The sequence below is a fragment of the Oryzias latipes genome, chromosome 22 (assembly GCF_002234675.1).
Source record: "Oryzias latipes chromosome 22, ASM223467v1".
Taxonomy (NCBI): Eukaryota; Metazoa; Chordata; class Actinopteri; order Beloniformes; family Adrianichthyidae; genus Oryzias; species Oryzias latipes.
In genome coordinates, this window is record NC_019880.2 from 10,058,457 (window position 1) to 10,067,732 (window position 9,276).

A 9,276-nucleotide genomic window follows, 5' to 3' on the forward strand; every position below is an offset into this window, starting at 1 on the left:
ATTGTATGACTCGAATACAAGTTATTGCAGCGTTGGCACTGATGTCACAAATGTGTCGTTCCAAAATATCACTACTAAACAGAAGATAAATCTATTTTTTTTAGTTTTTATTGCAAAACTAATCATATATTATTAACTTTGTTTGGGATTTTTTGCAATTTTTCCTTTAACAGCACATTTTCTTGTGAACTTTTTGTTATTTTGATGCAAAGTTGCTGCATTGCATCCCTGTGAATTCATGCATTTCTGTAAAAAAAAGAAGAAAAAGGAATTTAAGTTTCAAGTGTAAAACTTTCCCAATTTCATTTTTTTTAACATTTTCTGTTACTTTTTTTGTTTTAAATAAACGGAGGCAGATCTCCTTTGTTTGCTGTTGTGAGGCTTCAAGGTTCAAACTGTGACCTGTTAGTTGCTAGCTATTTATTTTCAAAACTGTTTTCTTTAGGACTAAGATGTTAACGATTTCTTTTATTGTTACTTTTTCTGGTCAAGCATACAACCGCTGAGCTAAATGTGGGAAATGTTTAATAAATGTTTTGTTTTGCAAGAGTGTTTCTTTTTTGTTAGTTCCCCGCATGAATCTGAGTAGATGTTTGACTTAAAGTATTTATTTCAGTTTCATCTCAAGAGGAATTGAGGGGGGGAAAATTCAAGCCACAATCAGGAGGTGGTGCATGTATTTTCTGTGAAAGACTATTTTTGGTTTGAAATTTAAAAAAAGGAAAAATTCTCCTTTCTTTCGTAGCACATTTAAATAAATCGCTCTGGAGGATAATCCTCAGAAACTGGAACTCCACCAGGCATTGCTTCAGGATATTTTCTCCATGCTTCCCTTGGCAAAAGTATTATTGCTGGTGAAAACAATAATTAAAGTTGGTTATCTGCAGAACGTTTATACTACTAAGTGCTCACATAAAATGGTAAAAAAAAAAGAGCAAAGAAGTGAAACTTTTAGTTTTTTAAGCCTTTTTTTAAAGACATAATGAAAATGTGCAGAATCATCTAAAATATAAACAAAGACTTTGATCTCAAAAAATAAAAAAATTATAAATGTGTCCTCTGAGTTTTCAGGTAACTCAATTGAGATAGCTCCTGTAATCAAATGAGGTAAAACAATTTCTGGAGATGTGAAACACAAAGCCGGTTTCAGAAAGCAGGACCGTGAAGCCTGGCAGCTAAGCAATAATCAGCAATTTATCAGAAGATTCTCTAAAGCTAAATACTCCTCTGCTGCACCTTTTTTCCTTCATTATCCAATGGGATATTCTTGACAAGTCACAGACAATGAAAAATCCAGCCTCCCAGTCAGCAGAAAGCCTCAATATGATCCAGTGACGTTCCTTCTAGATTACTAAGAGCCATTCTCCCCCCAACTGTGTTGTTGTTTCATGACTCAATTCATCAAAAGTCCTGCTACGGCTGTGAAGCAACACGCTCAAGTCATGTCTTGGAGCAGCACTTTCCCGCCCCGGAGTCACTTCTCCTGCTTCAGCTTGGCTCGACTGAAGTCCTCCCTCGTTTGCTGGAGCAGATCGGGGCGGCACACGACATCCACAGCTGTCATAGCCAGAGCCTTGGCTGTCCTCAGGGTGAACAGCTGGGCCTTTTCAGCTCCTGGCACATGACAAGAGAGCAATGGACAAGATGCTAGAAAAACAGATAGATATCCTCAGATGGTCCTTCAGATTCTTCATGAGAAGCCCCGGTTTCCCATTTTAGTGTGCTGCCGTACCTGCTGCTTCAGTGTATTCCTTCGTGTGGTTCAACGCTGCAGAGCCGATGGAGAAGAAAGCATGGATGCCAGGAACGATGAATGATACGTTGCCAAAGTCAGTGGAACCTGCCAGATTTGTTACAAATTAACGTTAAACGTTGCAGCGGGACAAGTCACGATCCAGACAAACAATACCTACCAGAGAAAAGGTCAGGCTGCTCTGGAAACTCAATCCCCAAAGTCTTTCCGTTACTCTCATACAGGTTTGCCAGGGTGGCATTAGGCAAAATGTTATAATAAGTATGGCTAGGATAGATTATCTCCACCTATAAGGGGAAAAAAGTCATTTTATGATCAGAAAATGTCTGTTAATAAACTGAGTTTCTTCCACATCTGCCTCAGTTTGATGTCTTTTACAGCACAAGATCACTTCTACATATTCTCTTTCAACGCTGCTTTTTCATGCATTTAAATTGGATCCAAGAGAGAATTAAGTCAAGAAAAGATTCAATTCTTGAAAAATGAAACGTACTGTGAAGCTAAAAAGCTTGTGTTTTCTAGAAAGGAAGCGGTTCTGGATCGTGTGCACACCAAGAAGAAATAAAAACAGCCGAAAGCTTTTGTTACATAATGTAACAAAAGCATTGCAGTGCATGCTGATCGTCATGATGGGTTAAACAAAGCATCAGTTCAGAGAGAAAGTTCACCTCTTACTGCTTGTTTTTGTCCAGATGATGAAGCAAAAGTTTGCTTTAAAGAAGCCATCGCAGTGATTTAGAACATTTAAGCTACGGGACCGGAACTTCTTTTTTAGGCGGGGCGTTATCACTGTGTGTTATCAGTTTTTAATGCACACCCAGCAGCCAATCAGAATCGAGAATTCACCCTCACCATGGTATAACAGAAATTAACTAATTTTGCGGAAGCAAAGTGCGTTAATTTCTGATAATGCACACTTTGTCTGCCATTATCCATTCCTTAATTGTGTACACATCTGTGATCTGTCCCCCCGAAGGACAACAGCGCACCTGACAGCCGGTTGCCAGAGCAGCAGCCCTGAAACATGCCTCAGCCTTGGCCTTTAGGTTGAGGAGATCCTTGAGCAGCGGCGTGCGCAGATAAAACTCCAGCTCTGCATAGGCGGGGATGATGTTGGGCTTCACCCCTCCGTTTTTGATGATGCCTGCAGGAGCAATGAGGAAGATAAGAGAAAGTAGAAGATCATCTATCGTATTCAAAAAATAATAATAAAGCTACATGGCTTTGATGCCTGATACAGTAGAACAAAGTAAAGATGTTGGAGCAGATCACGTTTTGTTTCACTCTGCTAGTAACATTTCAGCCGTGACAATTACTGATTACACCCTAATGCAAAAAAATGTAGATAAATGTTGTGTAATTATGCAGTGGCTATAATGCAGAAACCGGTTTAACGTCAGACAAAAATGTCATGTGCCGGCCTGTATGAAGCTGAAGCTGGTATCTGATTTTGTTTTTGCCTCTACATTTGAGTGTAAAGTTGTGGTGTCTGAATTGCTTTTAAAATTAAGGGCACTACATAGTGCCACACTATATAGTTTTGTAGTAGTTAGGGGTTAGGGTGGGAATTCTGACACAGCCTGTGTTTATTTTTTGTAAGAACATTATAATGTGATGTAGATTTTCTTCTAATCCATAACTGTCAGAGTGGAAGCCAATAATAAAATCAGATGCCAATTTCAGCCTTGTACAACTTTTAAGGTGCAACGGATAAATACAAAGAAAAGGGACACTAAAACTGGTATTTTCTATAGATTATAATAAACGAAATTCCACTGTTTAAAAACTTTATTAGCAGCATCCTCATATTGCATTTTTATTACAGTGTGCGGGAACATTTGTCACTATGACTCTTGATTTTTGTCTGTTAAATGCAGCTTTCTTTTATTTTGAAGTTGTTTTTCTGTTTCTTTGCTGGCTCTTCTCTGCAAAAATAAAATTTTGGACTACATTTGTTTTTTGTTAACTTTAGTAGATTGGAGGTTTCAACTTAAGGGTCGGTGTGCAGCCGCTCTAGAAAGTAGTGGATGGATTTTTTAACGTATGGCCGAGGGACTTGACATCCATCAAGAATGAGTTGGATGTGTTGGGTAGTTTTCCAAAATAAAACTTCCTTCACAATCGATTAAAAGTAAAACTGATCAAATGTAGGTTGTGTTTTTTTTTTCTTTGCAGCCCAGTATTAACTGGTACTGGGGGTTGGAGACCACTGCTCTAAAGCACTCATTCCAGTGATTATAAACCAAAAAGTAATATGCATTTTTCTTTTTTTAATGTCAAAATTCTAAAAACCAATAAAAATGAATGACTTATGAGAGAAAAATAACATTGGAAAACTTGGTTGCCTCCTTATTTTGAAAGTCCAAGAAAAAAAAAAGTCAGCTGAGGTGGATTTGTCAGCTGGTGGGACGAGGACCAAACTTTATTGAGGATCAAAGCCATCTTCTGTTCCTCACCGTGAAGTCTCCATTCTGGTTTGAGCTGCTGTCTGAGAGCAGACAGGTTGTTGTATGCCAGTACAGCCGCATCCAGAGCGTTCACCCCTTCCCAAGGATACGCCGAGGCGTGAGACGCTTTCCCATGGTACTTCACTGTCACCCTGAGAAACAACAGCACCATGGATCGGTTATTCTGCAAAGCCTAAAGCCTCCATTTCCTACCGGTTGTGTTCTCTCTCTTATAAAACATCGCATGACTTCCCTGTAAAATACATCACTTTTGAGGCAGCAATCATAGTAATGATCCTAAGCCTGGCAGAGCAGAAATATGCTAATTCTCCAAATACTTCCTCCCACAGAGCAGAAGCATCCATGTGAGTTTGATTGGTGATTCAAAATTGCCTGTAGGAGGGAGTTTGTGCTCGTTTGCTTCGGCGCTGCCTTGTGAGGAACAAGCAACCTGTGCAGGGTGTAATCTGCTCCTCACCACATGACAGCTGGGGAAGGAGCTAATAAATCAGGTATGCAAAAAAACACGGCTGACATTTTCTCAAACATAAACTAATTTGACAGTGTTGTATGCTGGAAATACCAAAATAAAAGCATATAAAATAGACTATTAAAGTAAAAATCACAAAATATAGATTATTCAAGTGAAAGTTGTGTAAAATAGAGGTATTTTCTTTCATTTAAACACAGAAAACGTACTCTTCGATTGTAACAGTGGGCAGGAATGAGGCGTCCTGCTGAGCTGGATGAGCCATGAAGACAAGGTCTAGATCAGAGAAAGCCCCTGCTTGGATGAGGTCGATCTTTCCTCCAATAGCTTCCTCTGCAGGAGTTCCTAAAACCGTTATCTGAAAGAAAAAAAACCTTCAGCTGGAACTATTAGCTTAACAATGGCAAACATATTTTTTAGAGTTTTATGGCGTGCCCTGAACAAAGAGTGCTCTGCTGTCTAAGGAAGACCTACCATGTTTTCTTAGGTATATAATTTAAGACTTTTATTTTAAACATGTTTTGGTAAATGTTGTATAAGTTAATAGGCATGTTAATCATGTTTTTCAGTACGACTCTCCAGCTGTAGCTCTCTACTATCATCCAAAGAATTTTTTTTTAATTCAGGATGCGTCATTTGAGGATTAGTCTATGTAATAACAACAAATATCATTTCTTCTATTCTACACATAAATGTCTGGTATAAAACAAGTATTAGATTAATCTGATAAATAATGGTAAAAAATAAAATTTATCGTAGTAAATATTCAACTTTTCATCAAGTTTAGTTTAAGCAATCAAGGAAAATTACAAGTTATTTTTTTTCTCTCCTTTTTTTAGCAGCCGTTACTCGTTTCTCATTCAAAAGTTTACCTCTATCGTGAATTAATTTTGCATTGTCTCTTTAAAACGGTGGTACCTTCACGGACACTGGGAGTTCAGATTGACGATCCAAAGCTGCTTTCAGGCCCACAGCAGCCGCAGCACCGACTTCAGCTATCAGGTTGTGCCCGCACGCGTGTCCTAAGTCCGGCAGCGCGTCATACTCGCACAGGAAGCCCACGTTGAGCACGGTGTTCCCTTCTTTGGGCTCGCCGCCGACTGGACCCCAGCTCGCGCGGAATGCGGTCGGTAGTTTAAAGTGGCTTTCCACCGTCCACGCACCATCTCGCTGCGAGAAGAAACGGACCAGTCTGTCGTGCGCTTTCGTCTCGTTACCGGCAAGCTCGGGGTGACTCCAAATGTCTTGACTCAGACTATTGAGCTCATCTTGGATGGAGTCGATATGAATCTGAAGGGTGTCTTTCATTTGCTGTAATTTTTCCATGAGGCCACATGTAAAGTGTGCACCTGAACAGCCCAATAGAAACTTTTAGTGATTCACTTGAACACACCACAAGTCAAGCAGACACTCAAAAGACCCGCGAGAACCCATGACACAAACCTTTTCAAAATAAAATAAATGCATGCAGCGATTTATTTTCTTGCGTTACCTTCTTATCCCTCCTTTGAGCCTTTAAAAGTGTATAGATGACATAACGTGTAGTATTTCGCAATTAGCATTTTGCAAAAATATATGCAGCAGAGCATATATAACTTTTCTTCTCTATTTATTAATTTGCTCTTAGACTTTATTTAAACCATAAAGAACAATTCAAATCAGGGACCATATTTTATCCACTCTCATCCCAAAAAACAAAAATAATCTGAGGCATTTATCAGTTTTTGCTTGGTTAGTCTTTGACTAGCGCATATATTTTCTCAAACCGAACAAACTGCTGCCACTTTAAATCGACAGGTATAATCAGTGTCGGCCCTGGTCTTCCGGGGGCCCTAAGCGAGATTTAATTTGTGGGCCCTCTAACTGATCAGCAGCACCAACAAAACGCAACTGTTGTTGTAATATAAATGAGATATATCTAGTGCAGAATGTTGGAAAGAAGTGCCTTCACTGTTGTGCGTCTGTGCACAAATGTATGACTGTCCTTTAAGTAATAATGAAACAATAAGTTTGATTTGGGTTCCATATTGGGTAGATTTGAACTTACCAGCAGCAACATCAACATTTTCCCTTTCAACAGAAGATGTGGTGACAGGAGTTTCTTCTGCAGCTAAAAAACACGAATTATTATACAATAATTAATGATGAAGTTAATAAAATAACTATAGCAGAATACTACTAATAGTTTAGTGGTTCAGTTAAAATCTGTGTGCAGGTTAGGGTTGGGCGATGTCCCCTAATTTGGCCGTTGACGATGTTTGCTGTCAACCATCGGGATGGACGATGACATCGTCGGGGGGGGGGTATTTTTACATTTTTCGTTCTTATATAACTGCTATTCGTTATTTTGCTTTTTTCCTTTTATTTCCCAACTAATGGTTAATCCGCGATGATCCAGTATAAACTGAGGGAAGTGACTTTTACAGAAAAAGTAACAAGCAAAATAGAAAAGAAGTGGTCCGCTCCCGCACTTAACTAGCGAAGTGGACCGGCGGAGGGCGGATTTACAGCTTTATGTTTGATGGGAAGGGGGGGGGTACATGAGCGGTATGTGTGGGAGATTTAAGACTGCGATCCGTCCCGCAGCTCTAGGGGTACAAGCAACCGAACTCAGAACCGGGTCTAAAAGTGTGTGTCTGAGCACAGCTCGGATCGTCAGCACACACAGCGGTTTGAGCATCAAAGCAGAAATGTCGCTCAGTCCTTAGAAAACATTCAAACAATGACGCGGATTTGTGTTTCCAGTCGTGTCCCGACTAAATAAAGGCTGATGTTATTCACAGGATGCAGCACCACCCAAAGCTAATGTTGTTAGCCCGTGTTAGCATACTGCTAATCCTGGCTACGTTCAGAAAAAGCACTGACCACACGGATTAAAATTCAAATGATGAGCGAACAGGTGTTTGATAATAACCGTAACATTATTAAAAGCACGTTTAGAAAATCGTCTCGTATTTTACCGAGCTGACATGTCAATGTATATAGCCGCTCGGCGCTGTTATCGTTTTGTATTGAATTGTTACCTTCAATAAAGTTTGGAAAAAAAGCCGCTCGGCGGAAGTTGTATCCTCTTCCGGTTTTCAAACTGCGCATGTGCGAATACTGCGCGTGTGCGAATGATTTATTCTGACCGAAATTGTGACCTTAGTGAACGTTTTTATATTCTGAAAACATTTTTCGGGGCCCATGTACACGGTTGGATTCTAATCCGACCATTGATCCCATCAAGATATTTTGTACATGTAACCGCGGCTTATGGTGTCGACGCGCAACGTGGCGGGGGCGTGGCATCACGATGGTGGTCTCTCCATCGGGATGTCAGTCACCCATCACGATGGACGATGATATCGTCCATCGGCACAACCCTAGTGCAGGTTTTTCACAATGTCATGATCTTTTTATATATTTATGAGAAATAGATTGTTTGATTATATATTTGCACAAGATCATATTTAATTATTTATTAGGAACAGTTTGGGGCTCCATACTCTTCAGCCGCTGTTTATGGAAAAAAAGGGGTTATGCAGACACTATTTTTTTAAATTACTTTACATGCCACATGAAGGGATGTGGATGCTGCACCTCCTCCAATACTTTTTTGATACTTTTTGAGAGCAGAAGAAAATGTTGGCTGACACGGAACTGTGCAAAACATCCTCATTATGTAAAACCAAAACTGTGAAATACAAATGAGAAAGAAATGTACCTATTTATAAATAATAAATGTGAATAATAATTTGAGTATAAATGGAAATATAAGCATTTATACACTTCTTATTCTTTTATTTTGTATGTTCATAATTTTAAAATGAGTACATTTATTTTATTTGTCATTAATAAATTAGAACCTTTATTTCCTATGTATTTGGCAGTTTTGATTCTCCATATTTCATGCCAATGCAAGATTTTAAGACACTTTGTTGAAAAAGTCAGACTACCAGACTGTCTATAACAGATAAACAGCAGTTTCTATACTGACATAAACCGGAAAATGCAGAACGCACTAAATATGTGTTAGCAAAACAATTAAACAATACAATAACGTGAGTTAAACATTTATCAGCCATCGCCATTGTCGTTATTTAATCTTCTCTTCGCCGTTTTGGAAGGTCCTGTCTGACCTCATCCAGGAAACTTGGGTATCAGAATTATTTTAGAGTTTTCCATTGGAAATTACGACAAACGGGGTCGTTTATGTGCAAACTTCACCTGTCTTTCTAACTTTACCGAACTTCGGATCAATTAGTATTTTAAATCGCGAATGCACAGAAATACTGGATAATGTAAAAAATATGGCCCCATCATCCTCCAAACTTACCTGGTGATTGATGCTGAAGTTGTTCATCTTTTTTCAGCTCCTGATGGATAAAGTCTCTTCGGCATGAAGTGCTCTTGTTGTCGCTTTGATCAGCGTGACAAAATGCACTCGTTTTTTTTCTTTTCTCAACTTTATTGAAACAACATGCGCTCGTAAATACACACTGTGCCAGGCTTAGATGCAGTGATGTTGGCCAATCGTTGCTGATAGTGGTGTAACGTCATTATTTGGGTTGCCAGATTGGTTCAGGTGTGTTGACAAGGGGGAT

At 39.2% G+C, this 9,276-nt stretch overlaps 1 protein-coding gene across 1 annotated transcript; it reads right to left on the bottom strand.

The window, feature by feature from the left end:
- Nucleotides 1-1,144: 1,144 nt before the first annotated feature.
- Nucleotides 1,145-6,046, bottom strand: LOC101173825 (peptidase M20 domain-containing protein 2). Its single transcript, XM_011490312.3, has 7 exons — nucleotides 5,609-6,046; nucleotides 4,900-5,048; nucleotides 4,210-4,352; nucleotides 2,743-2,897; nucleotides 1,914-2,040; nucleotides 1,733-1,840; nucleotides 1,145-1,614 (listed from the first exon to the last, which is right to left on the bottom strand). Exons 1-7 carry the CDS (start codon nucleotides 6,014-6,016, stop codon nucleotides 1,475-1,477), a joined length of 1,230 nt encoding a protein of 409 aa, XP_011488614.1. The 5' UTR covers nucleotides 6,017-6,046; the 3' UTR covers nucleotides 1,145-1,474.
- Between the last annotated feature and the right edge of the window lie 3,230 nt (nucleotides 6,047-9,276).

Bases quoted from the DNA above. Each gene is read 5' to 3' on its own strand.
- LOC101173825 (XM_011490312.3), bottom strand. From the start codon at position 6,016: ATGGAAAAATTACAGCAAATGAAAGACACCCTTCAGATTCATATCGAC. The intron at 2,898-4,209 runs GTGAGGAACAGA...TTGCTCCTGCAG, and splicing joins ACCAGAATGGAGACTTCACG to GCATCATCAAAAACGGAGGG. The intron at 1,615-1,732 runs GTACGGCAGCAC...GTCATGTGCCAG, and splicing joins GGAATACACTGAAGCAGCAG to GAGCTGAAAAGGCCCAGCTG.